The 24791-nt window shown below is 40.0% G+C and overlaps 2 protein-coding genes across 12 annotated transcripts in view; one reads left to right on the forward strand and one right to left on the reverse strand.

Moving 5' to 3' along the window:
• GAS2 (growth arrest specific 2) overlaps positions 1-4301 on the forward strand; it is a 150418-nt gene extending 146117 nt beyond the window's left edge. For all 11 annotated transcript variants that reach the window (XM_049099160.1, XM_049099167.1, XM_049099161.1 and 8 more), the window contains one exon: positions 3082-4301. In XM_049099160.1, coding sequence (XP_048955117.1) covers positions 3082-3300 — 219 coding nt within the window. In that variant the 3' untranslated portion in view covers positions 3301-4301. The remainder of the gene's footprint in view (positions 1-3081) is intronic.
• A 2735-nt stretch (positions 4302-7036) lies between these two features.
• Positions 7037-16164, reverse strand: LOC112667765 (small VCP interacting protein). Its single transcript, XM_025459790.3, has 4 exons — positions 16003-16164; positions 14192-14242; positions 13609-13722; positions 7037-9456 (listed from the first exon to the last, which is right to left on the reverse strand). Exons 1-4 carry the CDS (start codon positions 16054-16056, stop codon positions 9442-9444), a joined length of 234 nt encoding a protein of 77 aa, XP_025315575.1. The 5' UTR covers positions 16057-16164; the 3' UTR covers positions 7037-9441.
• Between the last annotated feature and the right edge of the window lie 8627 nt (positions 16165-24791).

Consider the following 24791-nt stretch of genomic DNA (forward strand, 5'->3'; position numbering starts at 1 on the left):
GATCAAGAAACATAAGGATTAAGGACCATCCATTCGATTTGATGATTCTAGAAGACATCCGATTCCCTTCAGTGTACGGTGGGTTAACAGGTGGGGGCAGCAGCAGTGGGTAGCGCGCCGGACAATGAAAAGAAGTTGGAAGTGAAGGCACCACGTCTAAGTTTACCAGAAACCTCAGATGTAAGGAAAAGGTAGGAAAACGAAGGAGCCTTGGGTGGAAGGAGGAGAGTTTTGCTTTGTACAAGAGTGGGAGAGGCTTGGGCACGAAGGATAAAGATCATCATATGGTAAGTTGGAGACAGAGAGGAGAGACGTGATGTTTGATGCAGGAGCTTCTGCATGGAGGTAATGGGAGTTAGGACATATGGGGAGGGGTTGACTTTAGACGGAAGGACTTCTTTCTGTGATGAGGAAAATGGAGAAAAGGACCAATGTAGATTGGCCAAAATTAGCCAGTGGAGGTGCTGAGAGAGGAAGCTAAGCCCGATGATGGTGAGGCCATCAGTAGAATGATGGGGACAGAGCTGAGTAGCGTGTTTGAGAGGAACAAAGAGGAATAGGAGGAAATGGAGCTGCCCAAAACCTCAAGGTTCAATTAATTGCAACTGGCCTCACATCACTAATCCCTGAGATGAAAAGAGTTCTTCCAGCAGGAGCTCAGCTGCTCTATCCTGATTTAGAAGGAAGATTATACACTTAAACCAAAGCTGGGGTTTTGTAGGGCACGCCCTGTGGGAGGTGGGAGGGAAGAGTTGAAAGTGGTTTGGTTTATAGCAGTTTGATTGGATTTTAGGTTAAACTTTAGGGGTTTTGTTTATGGAGATGGGGATGAGTATTATTATTATTTTTTATCCTGAAATTTAGGATGTATGAAGATAAGGCATGGGATTTAAATCTCCATAATCAAGGATGTAAACGCTTATGACCCTGAAATCTTAATCCCATGCTTGAAACTCTTGTTCAGTTTGACCACTGGCCTCCTTAGCGAGGTATAGACTGCTGATTACCTATCAAAAGATATGGAAAAGGAGGGGGGCAGAAATCGATTCCTACGTCGTTCACATTCAGCATGACTCTGTTTCACGTTGGATCCACTCTGCATGTGCGGATTCCTTAAAGAATCTGCAAGAAGGGTTTGTACCGAAATGATCACATATGCCAGGCAGAAAAAAAAAAAAAACATTTCTGGAAATAGCCTGCTCGTGGTCAACTGTATTTGGGTGTTATGTCAGGCTTCATACCAAGGATGTTTGGAGGCAACTCCTCAGTGTAATTTGCAGAGCTGGGAGGTGCTGGAACATCAACAATAGGTAAAGCTGTTCTCCAGAACAGCAGGGAAAAGGGGTCAGAGTACTGTTTTGATTACAATTTTTGTCCCAGTAAGTCCACATTTTGGAAGTAGGCAGTAGAGACACACACAGGAGCTTGTGGGAATGGAAGTAGGCCAGTCAAGTTATAAAAGCCTTGATGGATTTTGTTTTACAATGAACTGTTGTGGGACACGTATTGGACTAGAGTCAGGAAATCTGGGTGCTAGTCTGAGCAACCCCAAAGATCTGGGCCTCAGGATCTTCATCTGAAAATCAGGATTGTGGTGCCACTGGCAGGACCAGAGGAGGCAATAGGGTTACAGCTGAATCCTGACTCCTTTTGTCTGCTTTATATTACAGGGGTTCCCGTTGAGGTTTTAATGAGTAGATTCTCATGCCATAAGTTTAAAAACTTCTAGCTAGATGTTTCTGAAGACCCTTTCTATTCTGATTCTATTCTCAGTTTTATTCTCTAAATGAGAATAACCAGTAGAGTAAAATTTAACTACAATTTTTTTCATGAGTCTCAGTTTTTATTGATATCTAGCACAATTACAATTTTATTATGTTGCACAACACCTGAAACTGCTTCACGTCAACCACATGAATCAGGATTTTGTAACTTGAGTCCATGGATGGATTTCTGGGAGTCTGTGAAACCCCTGAACACACATACAAAATTTCATGGATACAGGCATTCGAAAAGAAAGTCCAGAATTTCCATCAGATTCTCAACAGGTAAATGAAAGCAGTCAGCACAAATCATCTTCCACTTGATGGGTATAAAAATACTCCAGATCCCAAACCGACACAGCAAGAGGAATTCAAATAGATTTTATAGTCTCTGCAATGAAAATGACTCCCCAGATCCCCTCACACCACCCTATGTCCTTCCCAAGGTTACATTGCCAGTGCGTATGCAGAATATTGTGCGCAGGGAACAGAGTCAGCAGGGTCTTTGATGATGGAGCAGCATCTCTCCATCACCTTATATTTTCTGATAATTGAAAGAAGCCAAGATCAAATTCTTTGGCTCTCCATGCCAAACCTCTACAGCTCTGACATGTTTTTACTAGATAAAAAGAACCATATATGCTTCACTTTCTTAATCTGTAGCTTTGTTAATCTGGAACTCTAGATGGCCTGTAGGCCGGAAGGTAAGTTATTTCTTAAGTAATTAGAAGAATTAGAAGAATAGGAGTAAAGGAAAACGAATGTTTGGCCATTCAGCAACATCTTGCCTTGAAGGCCTCAGTGACTGGGGAAGACTTGGATGCTCCTGAGTGCATTTCTGTTCTGTTTCATGTTGATTATTTGTGTGATTATTCACATTACATACAGTAGCAGACATTTCCATGCTCTTTTGAGTCCTGGTTCAAAGGGATATAACCTGGGGCCAAGAATAGAGCACTTATCCGAGGCAGTGGACAGAAAACAGGGGCAGTGATGAGGCTGTCTTGGAACATCAGATGTCAGAGAGAAGCCCCTGGACATATTCAACCAAATAAGGGATTATACATGGATCCGGATTCCCATGGGTGGGTGAAGCTGGATCCCGGGGACGTGTGCCCATGGTCCACTTGCATGGGAAAAACAAAGCTTCTTTCATAAACTAAATGCTAACTCAGACACTGTGCACCAAGTAGGAAAACAAGGGGGCATGAAAAACCAGACAGACAAAAAAATCCCTAACAGTGCTAGGAATGAAGGCCGATTTGAGATACCGTAAGAATTCTCAGAAATGAATCTTTCTGCTCTTCTTTCGTTTCAGATGCTGCATAACAAACATGTCATGGTCCGTGTGGGCGGAGGATGGGAAACTTTTGCAGGGTATTTGTTGAAACACGACCCCTGCCGGATGCTGCAGATCTCCCGTGTGGATGGCAAAACATCCCCCATCCAGAGCAAATCTCCAACCCTTAAGGACATGAATCCAGATAATTACTTGGTGGTCTCTGCCAATTATAAGGCCAAGAAGGAGATTAAATGAAACTAGTTGGTCGCTGCAAGGGGACTCTCATAATGGCCTGTACCCACTCCTCCAGTGTAGTCAGTTTAGTTCACACGCTCTGAAAATTACTTTGGAAAAAGGCGTAACAGACAGAAAAACGTCATTACTGAAAAACGTTCAGAGAGTAGCACTATTTATTTTGATGCTTCTGTAGACAATGACCAATTAAAAGAAATTCTAAGCTCAGATTTAAATTAGAGAAAGTGTAGGCAAATTATTATTTCTCAATTATGTGAACACAGCATTTAGTACACGATATTAGAAATACAATTCTAAAAAAAAAAAATACAATTCTAGCTAGAGATAAAAACTGCTATTAGGAGAAAATATTTAGGATTTCTAGATAAGTCAACAGGAAGTGCCTGCCTTATGTCTACAAAAGGCACCCCAGACTTTTATCATTGCAGGATTTTTAAGATAATTTTTAAAAAGCGACAATTAATGTGATAATGTGCTACTAAAAAATATTCAACAGCACTATTAATAAGTACAGAGTGTTCACGACAGTAATACTTTAATGGAAAGGCCACTTCAGAAAAGTTTACATTCACTTGGAAGATTGCCTTAAAGTTTATCCTTTACCTTTGACCAAATATCTGGGGTACTTTTGGAAATTTTCAGTACACCCCTTAGAGAATCGCTTATGAAGTGTTTCACACATTCCTAAGCACCTGGTTGTGTTGAGACTGACCTAGTGTAATTCACACACATAAGCTGCCATACGTTTATATTTTGACAGAGTAAACTGTACAGTCAAATGTTCATTGACTTCATGTTATTTTAAAGCATTTTCTTATGAAAATATATCTTTAGTTAATCCTACTTTGCTATGCTGTCTAGTAAAGTAAATTCACTGTAGCTGATGATGTTACAGACTTATGTATACCCTTGTATACCTAGGACAGGGCTGTTCTGTACCCATAAACAGCACACTATTGTCCTCACTGATTCAAGAATTAAAAAGATAAATTTAAAAAAAATCATCTGTCTCCATATCAATGCTTCATTCTGAAATAAAGATGATCTTTAAATGGCAACTTTCTAGGAAGTTCTAGGAAGAGTCAAATTAGGGTTACCTAGTACTTCTTTGTGTTGGGCAGCTGGGTGATGGCACTGTTTGTTCCCCTAGCAGAAAATTTAAATATTATCATAGATGATCCCTTAAGTGCTACCCTGAGTATAAGTATAGGCAGAGTTAATTTTTCATCTCCTCATTTTTCGACAACAGCAGCAAAAATCCACCTTTCTTGTTGCAGAAAGTTAGGAAGTAGCTCATTTTGTCACATGACTGATTTAGTCAAAGTACACACAACCTAATGGTGAAGTTTTTAAACAAAAGACATTGTACTAGAATGTGGTACTGGAAGTGGTAGTAATCATTCTGGGGAAACAAAGTTTTATCAGAAATAAAATCACCTTGGAACAGTAATAATTGTAGTATCTTTTAAAACGCAGATGTTGAGCCATTTGATTTTTGTTACTAGCCTAATATTAGCACTGCATTTCTATTGGAAATAATGTTTTCTTTTCTTTCTTTTTTTTTTTTTAAGATTTTATTTATGAGAGAGAGAGAGAGACCCAGGCAGAGGGAGAAGCAGGCTCCATGCAGGGAGCCTGACGCGGGACTCGATCCCGGGACTCCAGGGTCACGCCCTGGGCGGAAGGCAGGCACTAAACCGCTGAGCCACCCAGGGATCCCGGCAATAATGTTTTCATCAAAACTTTCTCCTATGCTTAAATTTTCTCCATAAATGTATCTATGTCTTCAATAATAAAATTCATTTCATTAATTTGGTTTAAAAATGCATAGGTTAACAAAAATAATACTAATGCCATCATCTATTTTGTTTTCTATGCTAATGTACCAAATCACCAGGAACTTAGTGTCTTAAACAACACACATTTATTATGTTTTATAGTTCCATAGGTCAGAAATTTGAGACTGTCTCACAGGGCTAAAATCAAGACGTCAGCAGGACTGTGCTCCCTTCTGGGAGCCTAGGACTGAATCCGATTCTTTGGGTTTTCCACTTTCTAGAGGCTGCCTCATTTCCTTGGCTCATGTCTTCCTTTCTCTATCTTTAAAGCCAGCAATATAATATCTCGCTGATACTTCTTTATTTACACCTGTTTGACCACAGGTTGGAAGGATTTTCTGCTTTTGAGGATCCAGATGATTAGACTGGGTCCACCTAGAAAATGCAATATAATCTCCCTATTTTAAGGTCATTAACTGAATCACATTTGCAAAATACTTTTGCCATAAACATGCAATAGTCTCAACCATTTAGATTTTTTTTTAAATTTCTCAACTGTGTTTTATAACTTTTAGTTCAGATCTTTTATTTCCTAAGAATTTTATTCTATGTGATACTATGATTGAAATTATTTCTTAATTTTCAGATTATTACTTGCATACAGAAATAGAACTGACATTTTCTTATTGATTTGGTATTCTGCAAACTTGCTAAAACTCATTAGTTCTACGAATTTGTGTATAGATACTTAAGAATTGTCTACATGAGATGCTTGGTATTTTTTAACCTACTTTAAGTAGGTCTGTAACTTATAACCTCTCTATCTGAGAAATGTAGAATGAGAAAAGAGTACCTTAGGAATTAGGTAGAGTAAGGAGTTAGGATAACTCCTTGACTTCTAACTTACGTGATGAAACAGATTTCAGAAAAATAGCCTAGAAAGAGTCAATTTGTGGGCAAAACTAATTAGTTCCATTTGAGTGTATGTTTGACGTACTTGCAAAAAGTTGGCTCAAACCTGTCTGTGACTAGAGGATGCTAATTTGAAACTCAAGTCAGGTATGGTGCTATAAAAATAGGCAATGCAATCCAGAATATAATAAAGTAACTAGCCAATTAACTTATGAATATTCAGTTCTAAGACCATAATAATCATACTTAGAGGCAACATTTGCAAGATGAAACATATCTAGATCACGGAGAACAGGTTAATAAAAAGTTATGTCATATGAAAAATTTAAACTGTTTGAGTTGTTGAAACAAACTTCTCTGATTTAACCCAAAACGTGTTTAAAGCCTGTAAAATATACAAATGCCTTCTCAGTGGCTTTTGAGAAAATCAAAGAAAATGGCTGTGGAGCCATATTTGAATCAACCCAAAACACATGTAGTAGTCATTGGAATTTGAGGTGCTTGTCTGAAAACGTTCTTTTTAAAAAAGCACCAAACACGTTATATATACGTCAACATAGAAAGGAATGCCTATCTGCCTACGTCTCTCTTATTGACCTATTTATGCAGATATTATTCAAAGCTAAAACTGACAAGTTACTTTTTCTTCTAAGGGTGTAGTATAAATTCTTAGTAAAGATAAATAAGTCAAACTGTTGGAAGAGAAAAGGAAAATTCAAAGCTTGTGTCGATTCTCCTGGGGTACCAGGGATGATAGCTAGAATCTTTATATTACTTTGCTATTTCTCAATGAACACAGAACACTAAAATGTCATTTCTCCTTCAGAGTACAGAAAAAGAAGCATACTTATCTATAAATTCTTAAGAACTTTATATTCCTATAAATTCAGGGATTGTATGGACATACCAAACTAGCCTTTAGTTCTCTTGTTCTCGTTCATCCCAAAGAGCTGAAAGTATCATGGTTTCCATAACCTTTCACCCAAGTTCTAATTATTTAATACTCAGTAAAGATAAAATTTTGTTAAAGAGATGGCCAAAGTCAATTTTTATATAGGAAAAAAGTATATTTGTGTCCCCATAAAGCAATACAGAATGTATAACAAACCATGTGTGTGAAAACTATTAATTACATTCCAAATACAGTCGGTGGAACCAAAGTATCACATACAGATGTTTTAAAAGACATGCAGCATGTCAACAAAAGGGCTGTGTGATTATAACAACTTTTTGTTATCATATTAATTTGACTATTAGAATCAAGAAGCAGTAGTTAAAAAAAGCAGTGGTTTTAGCATTTTACATTTTAACATGACAGTTAATATATATGCACTTTACTGTTTCAGTTATATTTTAGTAATCTGTTGGAGGGCTTGGGTGACATGTTAAGCATTACCGTGTTTTCCTATTTAAATTAGGATTTATGGGAAGCTGGCTCCAAGTTAAGGTTTTCATCAGGAACTGATTCATAACTTGATGAGGGAGATGCTTGGATATATACGTACAATTTTTTTTTCTAGTAGTCACTTATTGGTTTCCTATCAAGCATCTAGTCTCCTCTTTTCCCTTCCCCTTCCTAAAACTATTCTTAATGCTTTTGTATCACCCATTGGCCTCTGCGTCCCATGTGGTTTTTGGGAAAGTGGACTACACCCATGGAGGCAGGCCATGCATGACTGGCTGGAGCAGCATATCCCACTCTTCCTAGAAAGCAAAATACATCAACATCTCATTCAAGGTTCAACAGTAAATAAACCTGGTATTTGGATATGAACTTTGTTAGAAATAGGGCATTATCCCTGGATGTAAACCTTTGTTTACACCAACCCAAGTTGTAATTCTTTAAATACAGTACAGTTAAAATTGTTCTTTCTATATTAAAGCAGAAGGAGGGATTTGCACAGTTCAGGGATAATATGCTTTGGTTCTATGTTCAGCTACTGAGGATCTTTTTCCCTTGGAGAAATTAACATGTTCATAAAGTCAAGAATTTTATTTCTAAGATACAGTTTAATGATTTCACTATCCTTTGTGAACAAAAAGAGCACTCATCTTCTAAAGGATGAAGAAAATTGAGCCTATTTAAATATATATCTTGACTGGATATTCATAACCCATTTTACACCATAATAGAAAAAATGTAATTTTTCCAATGAAGAGTCAAGAGATTTGTATTAGAGTTCAAATTCTTTAAAATTAGCATATACAACATACTGCCATATAACATAAGTTTTGTGGGATGAGCACAATAATGGCTCAGTTTTTTGTAAATCGAATGAGCTGGTCTATTTAACTTATAATCTCTATTGGTACTGTCTATGAATTCTGATTTAGGGCTCAGATTGTGGCCCTGTCATCCAAAAGAGTTAGCAACCAAATTAGAAGATACAGCAATTCTTCTATTGTAGCTTATTATATATATACTAGAAAGAAAACTCAAAAAGCAAAAATGCTGTAAACTAATGTTACTAATAAACAAAAATCTGGAAAGTTTAGAAGTCTGCATCACATAGAATTACCTCATATATCTTTATGTTTAAAGTAGACCTTTTAAAATACAACACCTATTTCTATTTCATACGTTCACATTTACCTTGGCAATTACGCATCTGTATAAATAAATACAAAAGAATAAAAACACCTGTGAAATTTGGACAAATATATTACTACTCAGTATAACCCATCCAGATTCTTAGTTTAACCTCATTCGTTTCCCACAAAGATCTTCAGAGCTGAATCTGGTATTGTGCAATAGTACATCACTGCCCTCTGATGGCACTGCTAACATATAATTTCAAATTCAGCAAGCAAAAAAACCCACTTTTATTGCAATGTAAAATACCATATGTTAATTTTATAAGCCACAGAAATAGAAAATAAATTAGGAGAAATTTATCATTTTCTACAAATTTTCATTACTTAGTAAGTTATAAAAGTTTACAGTGTTCCTTCACATAAGCCCTTCAAGATTTTCCCTGATGATCAGTTTAAAGGCACAAAGTCCATAAGTTTAAGCAAAAGCCTTCATAGATAATGAAATAAAAGGAGATATAAGGCTGAGCAGAAAACTACAGACTGCGAGGTCATTAATAGAGGAGAGAAAATACAACGGCAAACTTTAATGTCTGAGATGTATGCAGACTTTACATGCGATATATATTCATTCACTATTAAGGTCCATAATTTAAGTACTAAAAAAGGCGAATCACCTGCCACCTGCAGAAGAGCAAATATAAGAAAGTAAGTATTTAATGAAAAGTCTGGCCGTTTTCTATGTTAGGAAATCAAAAGCATTTTACATCAATATTGAAAAAGCACTGACTGCATTTAATGGCACTAAAATTACAAAGTCTAAATATTTGTTTATTCAAAGAGAAGAAATTAAGCTGAGGACGTCCACTTGATTGCAGATAGTAGTTACTGGCAGTAGACTCTTCCACTCATGCTATGCTTATGAGACTGTCCACTAGAAAAGATAAAAATATATGGAGAAAAGTAAATTTCATGTAAAGTGATGGAAAAATAAAAATATCCTAGTGAACAGAAATAGGAATATGGGCTATAGAAATGCAAAATGATTTCTGCACGTAGCAGTGGTTAGTATAATTTTACATTATGGTCAAACGTCTGAAACAAGACATGTGATCGTTTAAAAACCTAACGAAGTCAAACGAAATCTCTAGGCAGATGAATGAGTAGCTAAATCCCAGATATCCAGGTCAGCTCAGGAAAAACACAAGAGACCACAAAATAAAAAACAATGAACCCTTAAAATAAAAACAGAGGAATTCCCACTTGCGGCAGGGATCCCAGCTATGGCAGAAATTACATAATGGTTTGGCAAGGTCTTTTCCTTGCTTGACTCGAGAAATTTGTTCTGTTCACTGAGGTCTATTAAATCTGCAGCAGTAAATCCCGAAAAGAGCCACTGGGATGGTACCAGGGATTTACCAGTCTCCCGAGGACTGGTTTTCATGTACATCCAAGGAATTTTATTGGGTGTTATGCATTTTCTAAAAATCTGTATTTAAAGTTTTAAGAATCAAGGGTTCATCCAAGTAAAGTTGCTTTTGTTTATCTTAGGGCTTCTAGTGGACTCCAACACTGCCTTTTGTAATCTCTAAGAAAGGGATTCAGTGCACAATGTGGTATCCAGGATTTAAATTTGGTTTGTTTTTACCACGGTACTCTGTTTCCCACAACAGATCTCTGAAGATGAGTGTTAAAAACACCGGAGCAGTGATTCTCTATCTGGTTTGGCTTTAGGCTCCCTTGAGGAGCTTAAAGAAGTCCTGATGACTAAAGCTCACTCTCAGAGGTTCCGACTGGTATGGGGTGGGATCCGGGGGTCGACCGTTTTTGAAAGCTCCTCCTGACATTCTCCCGTGTGGCCAAGGTTGAGAGCCACTGCGTGCGCCGACTGCCACTAGTCCTGTCCTGTCATATCCTGTATGTACAGCAGCTTGCACCCTGATGCCAGCAGCACACTGGCTGCCCTGCTGTGAAAGACAGTATGGGGGGGAGGGGTCCTCAAGAAATGAAAAACAGAAATACCATATGATCTGGTAATTCTACTAGTGGGTATTTACCCAAAGAAAATGAAAACACAAAAAAGAAAGAAAAAGAAAGAAAAAGAAAGAAAAGAAAGAAAGAAAGAAAGAAAGAAGAAAGAAAGAAAGAAAGAAGAAAGAAAGAAAGAAAGAAGAAAGAAAGAAAGAAGAAAGAAAGAAAGAGAAAGAAGAAAGAAAGAAAGAAAGAAAGAAAGAAAGAAAGAAAGAAAGAAAGAAAGAAAGAAAATGAAAACACCAATTTGAAGAGATATATGCACCTGTATATTTATTGCAACACGCTTACAATAACCAAGATATGCAAGCAATCTAAGTGTCTATCAATAGATGAATGGATAAAGATGTGCTGTGTACACACACACACACACACACACACATACACACACCTGTGGAATATTACTCAGCCATAAAAAAGGATGAGATCTTGCCATTTGCAACAACCTGCGTGGGCCTCGAGGGTATTATGCAAGGTGAAATTAATCAGACAAATACTATATGATTTCCCTTATATGTGGAATGTAAAAAACAAAACAAATTTTAAAAAGCAGAAAACAGAGTCATTAAGTACAGAGAACAAGCTGCTGGCTGCTGGGAGGGAGGAGCAGGAGGATGGGGAAAACGGGTGAGGGTTAGTGGGAGATACAGGCTTCCCATCACGGAACGAGTAAGTCACGGGGGGGAAGGTACGGCACGGAGAACACAGTCCACGTACGGTGACAGATGGCAGCTGCACTCGTGGTGAGCACAGCGTAACATGGAGACTTGTGGGTCACTCTGCTGCACACCTGAATCTGACATCACATTGTGTGTCCATAAAAAGAAATTAAAAAGGTAAACAAGTAAGACTGCCTTTCCAATTATCCTGGGCAGAGACAGGGAAAGGACAGGTTTTCCTCGTACTACGGAGTCCAGTTAGGAAGAATCTAGCTACAGAACAGGATCTCCAGGCCTGGCAGCAGCTATTAAGGACCCTAGGCCAAGGGGTTTGAAAATTAAAGTTATACTCTGCCTTATGCATCCCCTTCTGTTAGCTCTGAGCCTCTAAAATTTATTTTGAACGTCACTGTATGCTTTCGATGCTCTGTGCAGGTGGTCAAGGAGAAAGGGGCACGTTCCTTAAAGCTAGTGTATTTATGGTGGCTGGTTAGGAATATCCCAAGGGAAAATGACACAGCGTGCAACAGCCGTTGTGTATCAGAATGAGCCACGGTCCAACTTTGATGGCGATTTTTATTAACGGAGCCAGAGAGCTTTCTTGTAAGAACCGTCCACAGAGAAAAACAGGTACTTAATTTAAAACTGAGATGATTTATTTTAATTCTGAGCATTTCTGGAGGGATCAGCAGCTGTACGTGGCCTAATTTACTTCTAATCTATAGGCTGCTGGCTATGCTTCAGGTTTAATTAAGAAGGCTCCTTTCTTTCTTAGAGTTTAAAAGCTATAAGCTGATGTGAAATTTGTTAGGTTAGGGTATGTCAAGTAAGTACCTTCTTAATTCTGGCTACACATAAAGTATCTTTTTCTTATAACATTATATGTGACTTTGATTGTCAGCCAGCACCTCTATTTCTTCTATTATGAAACACTGAAACTCAGCATTATTTCCAGTCCTACAATTTAATTTGTAAAACCCAACAGAATTGAGAAAACAGTAAATCAAAAACAGAAATTATGAGAATTAATTTCTGTTTTTGCACTTTGAGAACCTTCTATGAAGTGGCATAGACCTGTATCTCAGCAGAATAATTCAACATCTATACTTCTGATAAACATTTGCCTTTGTATCAACCAACTGTTTTACTTTACAGATTTCTTCTATTCTCTTCTGGAAGTATATAAAAAAAATGTTAGCACAATGGTCACAGCTATTTACCTTAACATTGAAACCAATCATCCTACACGTTGTTAATGATTAAGAAATTTGTTTTCTTTTAATTTCATTTATTATACAAAATTAGATGAAGTAATATATCATGGTAAAAAACACATAGACGACTCTTATCTCTATGTGATATTCTAAGAAGCCAGAATCACTCTGCTCAGGAAGTTCCTAAACTGCCTGCCCCACAGGCTAGAAGGATATATATATGGTATTTACATAGTTTTAAGAGCAAAGAAAAGCCAGCGGTGTTGTGATGCTGTTGTATGGGTAGCTAAGTCGAAGTGAGGATAGCAAAACACACGGAGGAGATGAATCACTATGTAGTACACCGAAACTAAGGTAACGTTGTGTATTAACTAGACTTAAAAAAACTATGTTAAAAAAACCCAACAGAATTGAGAAAATAGTAAATCAGCTAAATAAGTGCCAATAAGTCACTGACAAGTTAAATATAAATGACTGAAATTCAGGACATTGTCCTTTTCACAAATATTAAAAATGGACCAAAGAATAAAATCTTAGTATCTGCACAATTATTTTCTTGAGCTTTAACATGTAAAACAAAATCTTCATAGTCCTGCAGACCGTCAAGAACTGCAACTGCTACCTTGGGAGGTGGGAGGTACACGGATCACATGCACATCCCCTCCCCCACCCCCGTATTGTCCAAATTGACAGTTACTTAACCATGATAATGAGTGACAGCGGAAAGCTCGAAAACCTCAAACCACTGAGTGAAAAAATAAAGGTTATTTGCAAACAGGGATCCCTCGTGTAATCCAATTTAATAAGATTAATGTACAAATGGAGATTAGAAATGTCTGTAAAGTGACACTGAATTGGGGTAATTTTTATGTTCTTCTTTATACTCTTCATAGTAAGTTTCCCATGTATTAGTGTTAATTATATAAAGTACTAAGATAGTGTTAAGGTAATCAGGAAAAAACAATCTATTTTCATTTTGGGGAAAAAAAAGGCAGATCTACTACAACAAATGTTGGAATGTCCAAATAAATTGCCACTTCTTCCAATCTCTATTATTCATGCTTTTAAATTAATTCAAAATTTTCTGATAATCTATTGCAAGAGGAAATTATTCAATAGACTGCTACTGAAGGTTTTAAAAACTCCAGATAAATTAAACCTTAAGTAAATTTTAATACTTACCCTAAGTCCACCTTCTGGTGGGGGCCCAGATTCAGCCATTTGTTTTTCTATTTTTTCCTTTTTCTTTCTTTTTTCTTCCACAGACCGAACATCCAGAATGCCCCGAGATGCAGCCTTTAGAGAATGTATTAAGTGGTACAGGGAAACAACAAAATCAGTATTCAATATCCAAAAGGTGTGGGTTTGTTGCTTTTTGGGTTTTTCTTGGAAGGTGAGGGGTTTTAATTCTGGCTATAAAGAGTTAGACTATTTCTCTAAGAGCTTCATAGAAAACATCTTACTATTTCTTCATTGGGTATTTTTTTCTGTAAATCTCACATCTGTCAGTGTTTTAAAAGGCAAGGTAGCATTATCCCAGGGAAGGAGGTCATTTAAGGGCCAATCTTACGTTACAGAAGACGTCTGTAATCTTCATGTATTAAATGATATAAATGCATTTATGTAACCTACAGAAATCATTTTGAAAAATGACTACATGTAAATTTACACGTTAGCGGACAGCATTTTCATTAGAGAACACTAGTAATAAATAGAATAAAGTACACAGTTATCTCTGTGGGCAGAATTTTATGTCTACTCTTACCTCCTTCTGTCTTCTCTCTGCAGCCTCTGCAAGCTTTGCTCTTTTCTCTTCCTAAAGAAAATGTGTAAAAGCAGGTTTTTAGAATCAAAGCAAACATTATCGCGGAGAAGTCCTGTCTTAGAGGCGATGTAATTTACAAAAATATTTAGTATTTGTTCAAGATGTCCACTAAGACTGTCGCTATTTACACTGTTTAGGAAATCCTCAACTTCCTGAATGTCATCCTCCCAGTTGATATTACCTTCAGGTAAGCACATTTAAGACACATTTACATAATAAATGTTTTATATGCATATAAGACATACACAAGATCGGGTTGGCCTGTAAAATTATTTATTATTTATTACTTATTTTTTAAAAAGGGGGGCTTATACGCTAGTCAGGGCAAGAATATAGAACAAATGACTTTTAGTAAGACAAGGAGCGGAATGCGTGGTTTGAAGTAGGCTGGGGTTTCCAGGAAATGTCCACGGATGACCAGGGCTCATGCCATCGTGCAGGACACCAAGCCCCGAAGGAAACTTGTTAGGAGGCCCTGCTCCATGCTGGGACACGGGCGGGGGGCGGGGGGGGGGGTCCTCTTTCTATCCTGTACTGCTGGCCTTGGTAAGTTCCTTAAAATCTCTAAGACAGTAAATAGAATTCTCTTGGCTGCGTTTGTTTTTCATGCCACAATAAGCACATCCATTCCTCCACTGCACGCGCAGTTCCTGGGCAACTACCTGCCCCAGGACCTTATTCCAAGCGCTGAGGATGCAGCAGTGAAAACACGCCAATGTGTCCACACGCGATGGGCGGACGGAGGTGAGTGCAACCGGGTGGGTGCAGGTGCTGCACAGCCGTGGGCGCTTTGAGGGGATGCACAGGGGCGTGCGGGGGATCAGGATGGGGGCCGGGGGGGTCCGCTTCAGCTAGGGTGGCCCCCAGCAACTGCAAAGGTGGGTGACATGCGGGTGCGAGCCCTGTGCCCACCTGGGGGAGGGGAGGGCCTAGCCGACACCGGCGGGCAGGGCAGCAGCGGGGTCCCCGGGGCAGCAGCGGGGTCACCCGGGGCAGCGGGGGCGGCAGCGGGGCGTGCGGCAAGCTCTCCCCCAACAGCTCGCTTCCTCCACCGCCTTCTCCTCGGACGACGCCAGGGGCGGGGTGTCCGCGGAGCCACGGCCGCTCCCGGCGCCCGACCCCGGCCCGACCCCGACCCCGACCCCGGCCCGGCCGCGATCACTCCCGCGTGAGCACGTCCCAGCGCTGCCGCCCGGGAAGCGCCGCCCTCGCCCGGCGGGCCCCGGGCCCCGGGATCGAGCCCCGCCGCCGGCGCCCCGCACGGAGCCTGCTGCTCCCGCGCCCGCGTCTCGGCCTCTCTCTCTCTCGCTCTGCGTCTCACGAATAAATGAATAAAGTCTTAAGGAAAATAAAATTTAAAAAAAACAACAACTTGGAATTTAAGTGGGCGCCCTGCGCTTTGTATTTGCTAAATGTGGCAACGTCACAAATCGTCCCCTCGTGACCGCGGACAGCGCGCGGTCCTCGGAGGAGGGAGGGAGGGAGGGAGGGAGGCAGGGAGGGCTCAGGCTCAGCCCCGGGGCGCGGATCCGGGGGGCGCCCCCGCCCCGCCCCCGCCCCCGCCCCCGCCCGCGGAGGCCCAGCGGCCGCACCGCCCCTGCAGCCCGGCGGGCACCGAGCCTCGGCCCTGCAGCGCCGCCTCGGAGCCGCCCGTCTCCGCCGCCGCCTCCCGCCGCCCGCGCCTCCCCTCCCCCCCGGAGCAGGTGCGCGGTCGGCGGACGCGAGCTACGGGCCGGCCGCGGCCTACTCACCAGGGCCGGCGACGGGGGCGCCGACTCCCCGGGACACGGAAAGCACAGCCCCATGGGGACAGCGGCTGGGGGCCCGCGGGCCCGCCCCGACCCGACCCGACCCGACCCGCAGTGCGAGCGGCGCCCGGAGCGCGGAGGCCCAGGGTCCTGCGCTCGCCCCGCCCCCGCCCGGCCCGGCCCCGCCCCGCCCGGCCGGCCCCGCCCCGCCCGGCCGGCCCCCGGCCCCGCCCCCCGCCCCGCCCCCGCCCCGCCCCCGGCCCGCCCCGGCCCCGCCCCCAGGGCAACGCCCCGCCCCTTGTGGCCACGCTCCGCCCCCGCCCCGCCCCGGCGGCAACGCCCCGCCCCCGGCTCCGCCCCCCAGGACAACGCCCCGTCCCTTGTGGCGACGCTCCGCCCCCGCCCGGCCCCGCCCCGCCCCGGCGGCATCGCCCCGCCCCCGACTCCGCCCCCCAGGACAACGCCCCGCCCCTTGTGGCGACGCTCCGGCCCCGCCCGGTTCCCCCCCACACTCCGCCCCTCTCCCGCGGCTTCGCCCCGCCCCTCTACGATAACGCCCCGCCCATGGCCCCGCCCCCGCCACGGACCGCCCTGGCCCCGCCCCTCCACCACGGCTCCGCCCCCATCTGCGGCAACGCCCCACCCCTGGCCCCGCCCCCACTCCATCCCTCTGCGGCAACGCTCCGCCGTGGCCCCGCCCCTCTGCCGCGCCCGCCCCGCCCTGGCTCCGCCCCCTCCCGCCTGGCTCCGCCCCCTCCCGCCCCTCCCGCCCCGCTCCCGCCCGCTCCTCCAGACCAATGCCCGGGGGCAGACGAGGCCTTCGCCCCAGGTGGCCGGGAGCCTGCTGCGTTTGCGCAGAGAGCGGGAGGGAGACAGAAATAGAAGCCCCACATTCTCTTTATTCATTTGTCAGTGGGCAGATTAAGTTGTTTTCATAGGTTGCCTTTTTAATACCGCCATGAACTTGGGGTTACAGGTACCTCTTCATCATAATCCTTTGGTGTCCTTGTCCATATACCCAAAAATGAGATTCCTGGGCCATTTACAGAGCAGTTTTAATTTTAATTGCTAAGGAATCTCCATAATGCTTTCCATGGTGGCTGCGCCAGTTGACCATCCCAGCAGCAGCTACAGGGCTCCCTTTTCTCCACATCCTGGCCAGCAAGGCCCTCTTGTCTTTTAGGTAAAAGACATCATAGCAGGTGTGACTCGATACCTCGTCGTGGTTTTGATTTGAATTCCCTGATAATTAATGATGTTGAGCGCATTTCAGTGGCCATTCATTCATATATTGTTGGAAAAATGTCCATTTAGGTACTTTGCTCATTTTTAAAAAATTGGGTCATTTATGGTTTTTTGCTCCAATTGTAGGATTTACTTGTATATTTTAGATGTTAACCCATCATCCGATATGTGATTTGCAGATATTTTCTCCATTCCATAGGTTGCCTTTTCACTTTGTAGCTTCCTTTGCTGTGCAGAAGGGTTTTTTAGTGTGATGTTTATTTTTTGCCTTTGTTGCCTTGCTGTTGGTGTCAAATCCAAAATATCACCAAGACCAAGGGCAGTGAGCTTACTGCTTATATTTTCTTCTAGGAGTTTTATGGTTTAAGGTCTTATGTTCAGATCTCTCATCCATTTGACTTGACTTTTGTGTATGGTGTTAAGACCATTTTTTGTTCTCTTGCATGTGGTTGTGCAGTTTTCCAAACACCAGTTATTGAAGACACTACCCTCTTCCCATTGTATGTTCTAGCATCCTTTGTCAAAAAATTAACTGGCCATATGTATGTGGACTTATTTCTGGGCTTTCTAGTCTGCTCCATTGACCTTTATGTCTGTTTTTATGCCAAACTGTACAGTCTTGACTACAATAGTTTTGGAATACAGTTTGAAATCAGGAAATGTGAGGATTCTAGCCTCCTTCTTTCTTAAGAATGCTTTGGCAATTCAGGGTCTTTGTGGTTCCATACAAATTTTAGGATGTTTTACTATTTCTGTGAAAAATGACATTGGAATTTTGATAGAGATTGCATTGGATCTGTAGATCGCTTTTGACAGTATAGACATTTTAACAGTATTAATTCTTACCTCTGAACAGGATATTTTCTCATTTATTTGTGTCCATGGTGAACACTGATTGCTTTCTGTCCCTAGAGGTTGAGGATATTTTCTAGAATTTCGGATAAATGGAATATCATATATGCCTTATCTTTAGTTATCTAACTAAAAAGAGAGTTTTTAAAGTTCATCAGTATGATTGTAAGTTCCTTCAATAATATTCCATTGCTGTAGATATACCTTATTTTATTTTATTTTAAATCCGATATAGTTAACGTAGTTTTAATTTCTAGTGTACAATACAGTGATTCAACAATCCTGTACATTACTCAGTGCTCATCAGATAAGTAAATATACCACAGGTTTTCATTTTTTTAAAGATTATTATTTACTTGAGAGAATGTGAGCAGGAGGAAGGACAGAGGGAGAGGGAGAGAGAGAGAGAATCCCAAGCAGACTCTGCACTGACCCAACTCATGACCCAAGCCAAAACCCAGAGCCAGCTGCCCCGATATACTACATTTTAAAACTCAGTTTTCCTACCCATGGACTTAATGGGCTGTTTGCATTTTGAGGCTGTTCTGAACAAAGCTGTGTACATATTCATGTACAATTCTTTGTGTGAACATGTTTATTTCTTTTTAGCGAACACCTGAGTGGAATAACTGGATCATATCTCACATGTATGGAAAACTCTCAGGAATTTCTTTTCGTAGGTCACAGTGCTTATGCTGTTTCCATTCATAGCAATGATGTAAGTAAGGAAGTAGCAGTTATTTCTTATCCTAGCCAAAGTTGATATGGTCAGCTTTTTAAATTTTACCAATTCAAATAGGTGTATAGGGGTATTAATTTGCATTTACCATCTCCTCATGTACATCTTGGCTATTTGTATATCTTTTTAGAAATAGTTCAATCCTTTGTCCACTTTATGGAATGTTTATATTCTTTAGTTCAAAAAGTTGTTTTGCTTTTTTTTTTTTTCTTGTATTCAAAGAACATATTATCACTTCAATCCTATGTAATCTACTGAGAGTTACTTTAAGGTTCAGCAGACAGTCTATTTTATTGTTCCATGGGGTACTTTAAAGAATGTGTGTTCTCTTTATGTTGGAGTATGCTTTATCAGTAAGATGATTGGCTGGTAATGTCATTTAAATCTCCTGTCTCTACTGATTTTCTCAATTTCTAAGACAGGAAGGTCATATTTCAGTTATAGTTGTGGCTTTGTCTCTTCTTTGCATTTTCTGGTTTTGCTTAACATATTTTGATGCTCTGTTATTGGGTGCATATGCTTATGATTATTATTATTTTGTGTGAACCTTTCATTATAAAATCTATACACTCATATACAGCCTATCGTCTATACATTGATAATATGACTTGTTCTGACAACCAATGTATGTCATGAATACAGCCATTATAGTTTTCTGAAGAGTGTTTTTATTGTATATGTCTAATATTTAAACCTAAATATTTATATACAAAGTGTGTTTCTAATAATTTGTAGTAGTTTTTGCATCTTAGAAATGCAGTTTGAGGGATCCCTGGGTGGCACAGCGGTTTGGCGCCTGCCTTTGGCCCAGGGCGCGATCCTGGAGACCCGGGATCGAATCCCACGTCGGGCTCCCGGTGCATGGAGCCTGCTTCTCCCTCTACCTATGTCTCTGCCTCTCTCTCTCTCTCTCTCTCTGTATGACTATCATAAATAAATAAAAATTTAAAAAAATGCAGTTTGATAGTCTCTGCCCGTTTGGGGAAAATTTTCTAGGGGTCTTTCATGTTTTTGTTTTCTAAGCAAAGGTTTTAATATTTTTTTGTTCTAGATGATCTTTTCAAGGTTATTTGTATAGTAAGCAAACTTGGAAAATATAGTCTCCTCTAGAGTAGATTTGTTTACTGTCTAGCATAATAGAGATAATGTCTCCTCGAGAGCAAAAGTTGGGGAGGTTTGCTAGTAACCTCTTATGTAAGACTGGGGCTTCCTTGGCTGGGTACAAACCCACTGTGTGCACAGCATCCACCTGGCATACCTCCCATTACTCCCATGGGGCTGAGAGTTAAGGGAAACCAGGGTAAGCGTGCCCTTGAGGTAACAAAGTCCTTTGTTTTCTGCCAGCCTCTGTGAAAATAAAATCTAAAATCCTTCACAGTTCTTGCTACTTCCTTTTAGTTGGAGTGTTTAGACCATTTGCATTTAATGTAGCTATTGATCAGTTTGGGATTGATCATCTTGCCACTTGTTTATTTTCAAATCTGTTCTTTTTTCTTCTTTTTCTATCTTTTTTGGATGGATTTTCAGCATCCCATTTTTATCTCCACCAATAGCTGTATCTCTTTGTGTGTGTGTGTGTGTGTGGTTTCTATGGTATTTACAATACATGTCTTTAATATATCTGAGTCCCCCTTCAAACAATATGTCTTCATGTAAAATATAAGCTTTCAATGAATTCTACTTCCATTAACCTTCTCCCATCCTTTGTTATTATTGTCATACATTTTATCCCTGCATGTTATTAATACCAAAATACATTAGTTTTGCGTAAAACAGCGTTATTTTTTTAAATTAGAATAAAATTATCTTATATTGACATATGCATGTATCATTTCCAGAGCTCTTAGTTTTGTGAAGATCCAAAAATTTATCTGATATAATTTTTCTTCCACCTAAAGAACTTTCTCCTGCAAGTCTGCTAGTGATAATTTTTTTTTTTTTGGCTCTTATTTTCTGAAGAAAACATTCTGCATTTTTGCTTTCAGTTTTGAAGGATATTTTTGATCCATATAAAACTTAGGCTTTTTTTTTTTTTTTTTTCTTTAACGATGCCATTCTGGTTTACTTGGTTTCTAATGTGGTTTGTTTTTTCTTATACTTATTTCTTAGTATTTAAAGTACCCCAGTCCTCCCTGATGTTTTCCTTCTCTTTTGGGTGTTTTTCAGCAGTTTATCAGGTAATTTGGTAAGGTTTGGTCTTCATCTTACATGGTGTTCATTAAAATTTGTGCATCTGTGGGATTCATTTTCATCAAATTTGGAAACATTTTGGGAATATTTTTTACTCCCATCCTCCTTCTTTCAGACATTCCCAATTATTCATATGTTAGACTACTTGATATTATTTCACAGTTCATCAAGGAGCTAATCTTTTCCTAGTTTTTTTTTTGTTTTGTTTTCTCTTTGCCTCAGTTGGAACCATTTTATTGCTATATCTCCTATATCTTAAATTTCAGTGACTTTTTTTTTACATCAAATGCACTGTTAATATCACTTGGTGAATTTTAAACTTTCAGATATTTTTCAGTTCTAAAAGTTCCATTTAGTTGTTTTTGATATCTTTCATTTTTGTCCTTGAAATGTCCTGTGAAATGCATTCACATTTTCCTCTAAATTGCTGTGCGTAGCCAACATTTTTGTAACAGATGTTTAATTCTTCCAAGTCTGTCATCTCTTTTCATTCTGTATCTCTTTCAATCGACCTGATTTCCTTTTGATTATGTGTTACAATTTGCTATTTCTTAGCATGCCTAATTTTGATTGGATAATAGACATTGGATATTGATAGTAGACAAGGAGTAAACAGATCTGACCATTCTGAGTTTCACTGTATACATATGCAGTTTAGCTTTCATCAAAGACTCAATGCAAACTACTACAGATCTACAAAGTACTTTTTTTTTTTAATTTTTTATTTATGATAGTCACAGAGAGAGAGAGAGAGAGAGGCAGAGACATAGGCAGAGGGAGAAGCAGGCTCCATGCACTGGGAGCCTGATGTGGGATTCGATCCCGTGTCTCCAGGATCGCGCCCTGGGCCAAAGGCAGGCGCCAAACCGCTGCGCCACCCAGGGATCCCCTCTACAAAGTACTTTGAATAGTTCCTTGCTTTTGGAATTTGGCCCTACAACTTCCAGTTACTCCAAGACTCCTGAATTCTTCTCTGTTCCTCAGTTTATCCTTAACTCAGGAAAACTACTCTGCTCTGCTTATGATTGTCTTCCCTTCATCCAGATCTGGAAAAATTTCATTTCTCCTCTCTTTATTTTGGAAACTGCAAATCAGTAACTGAATGTAATGTTTTCATTAATTCACAGTCAATAATTTGTTTATGAAATAATTGTGATAATTGCATTTGCATGTTAGAAATTATTTTTGTAATTAAGATAGCATTTTACAGAGACAGATGGGATTATAATTTTATATGTAAAAGTAAAATTCAATATTCAAATGTTACCTTAAATGGAAATTTTAACTACATGATAGCTTATTTGCAATATCGAGATATAACATAGCCAGTAGTTATAGTATAACCTTTTCCTAGGACTGTGTAAAGATTTTAAATATTTTGTTTAAACACAAGTCATTATAAATATACAGCAAAGGAAATCTGTTTCCCTGTATTGTTTTTTTTTCTCTTTTTGTTTTGTTTTAGATTTTTACTTAAATTTAAGTTTATTGGGCAGCCCGGGTGGCTCAACGGTTTAGCGCCGCCTTCAGCCCAGAACGTGATCCTGGAGACCCGGGATCAAGTCCCAGTCAAGTTCCCTGCATGGAGCCTGCTTCTCCCTCTGCTTGTGTCTCTGCCTCTCTCTTTCTCTCTGTGTCTCTCATGAAAAAATAAAATCTTTAAAAAAAATTTAAGTTTATTAACTTATAGTGTATTATTAGTTTCAGGGTGAAAATTTAGTGGTTCATCATTTGCATATAACATCCAATGTTCATTGCAAGTGCCCTCCATAATGCCATCACCAAGTTACCCCATCCTCCCAATCCTGCTCACCTCCAGCAACCTTGTTTGTTTCCTATAGTTAAGAATCTCTTATGGTTTACCTCCCTCTCTGTTTTTATTTTATTTTTTCTTCCCTTCCTCTGTGTTCATCTGTTTTGTTTCTTAAATTCCACGTATGAGTGAAATCATATATTTGTCTTTGTCTTATTTTGCTTAGCATAATACACTCTAGCTCCATCCATGTAATTGCAAACAGCAAGATTTCATTATTTTTGATGGCTGAGGCAATATTACATTATGTATATATATGTATATATATACAATATAATAAGCATAATGTATGTATACACACACCTTCTTTATCCATTCATCAGTCAACGGACATCTGGGCTCTTTCCATATTTTGGCTATTGTTAATAATGCTGCTATAAATATTGTGCCCCTTCCAATCGCTCTGTATTCTTTGGATAAATACCTGCAAGTGCAATTGTTAGGTCATAAGCTCTATTTTTAACTTTTTGAGGAACTTCTATACTGTTTTCTAGAGGGGCTGCACCAGTTTGCATTTTCACCAACAGTGCAAGAGGGTTCCCCTTTCTCTGGATCCTTGCCAACATCTGTTGTTTCCTGACTTGTTAATTTTAGCCATTCTGTCTGGTGTGAGTGGTATCTCATTGTGGTTTTCATTTGTATTTCTCTGATGCATGGTGATGTTTTGCATCTTTTCATGTGTCTATTGCCCATTTGTAGTTCTTCTTTGGAGAAATGTCTGTTCATGTCTTCTGTCCATTTCATAATTTTTTTTTTTTTTACTTTTTGAATATTGAGTTTGATCAGTTCTTTAGATTTTGGATACTAGCCCTTTATCTAATATGTCATTTGCAAATATTTTCTCCCACTTTGTAGGTTGCCCTTTAGTTTTGTTGATTGTTTCCTTTGCTGTGCAGAAGCTTTTTATCTTGAGCAAGTCTCAATAGTTTATTTTTTGCTTTTGTTCCCTTGTTTCTGGAGATGTGTCTAGTAAGAAGTTGCTATGGCTGAATTCAGAGAGATTGCTGCCTGTGTTCTCCTCTTGGATTTTGATGGATTCCTGTCTCACATTTAGGTCTTTCATCAATTTTGAGTTTATTTTTGTATATGGTGTAAGAAAGTGGTCCAGTTTCATTCTTCTGCATGTGGCTATCCGATTTTCCCAACACCATTTATTGAAGAGACTGTCTTCTCCATTGGATATTCTTTCCTGCTTTGTCAAAGATTAGTTGACCCCAGAGTTGAGGGTCCATTTCTGAATTCTCTATTCTGTTCCATTGATCTGTGTGTTTTTGTGCCAGTACAATACTGTCTTGATGATTACAGCTTTGTAATACAACTTGAATTCTGTAATACAGCAGACTTGTGATGCTTCCAGCTTTTATGTTTCTTTGGCTATTCAGGGCCTTTTCTTGTTCCATACAAATTTTAGAATTGCTTTTTCCAGCTCTGTGAAAAATGCTGGTGGTATTTTGATAGGAATTGGATTGAATGTATAGATTGCTTTGGGTAGTGTAGACATTTTTGACAGTATTTGTTCTTCTGATCCATGAGCATGGAATCTTTTTCCCTTTCTTTGTGTTTTCCTTAATTTCTTTCATAAGTGTAATATAGTTTTCAGAGCACAGATCTTTTACATCTTTGGTTAGATTTATTCCTAGGTACCTTAAAATTTTTGGTGAAATTATAAATGGGATCAATTCCTTGATTTCCCTCTCTGCTGCTTCATTATTGATGTATAAAAATGCAACAGACTTTTGTGCATTGATTTTATATCCTGCAACTGCCGAATTCCTGTATAAGTTTTAGCAATATTTTGGTGGAGTCTTTGGGTTTTCTGCAGAGAGTATCATGTTGCCTGCAAAAGTAAAAGTTTGACTTCTTCCTTGCTGATTTGGATGCCTTCTGTTTCTTTCTGTTGTCTAATTGCTGAGGCTAGGACTTGCAGTTCTATGTTGAATGACAGCGAGAGTG

This window comes from Canis lupus, chromosome 21, assembly GCF_003254725.2.
Source record: "Canis lupus dingo isolate Sandy chromosome 21, ASM325472v2, whole genome shotgun sequence".
Classification (NCBI taxonomy): domain Eukaryota; kingdom Metazoa; phylum Chordata; class Mammalia; order Carnivora; family Canidae; genus Canis; species Canis lupus.

Excerpts from the sequence above, each read along its gene's own strand:
- LOC112667765 (XM_025459790.3), bottom strand. The coding sequence starts at position 16,056 with ATGGGGCTGTGCTTTCCGTGTCCCGGGGAGTCGGCGCCCCCGTCGCCG. Across the intron at positions 14,243-16,002 it reads CGCCCCCGTCGCCGGCCCTG|GAAGAGAAAAGAGCAAAGCT; the intron begins GTGAGTAGGCCG and ends CATTTTCTTTAG. Across the intron at positions 13,723-14,191 it reads CAGAGAGAAGACAGAAGGAG|GCTGCATCTCGGGGCATTCT; the intron begins GTAAGAGTAGAC and ends CATTCTCTAAAG.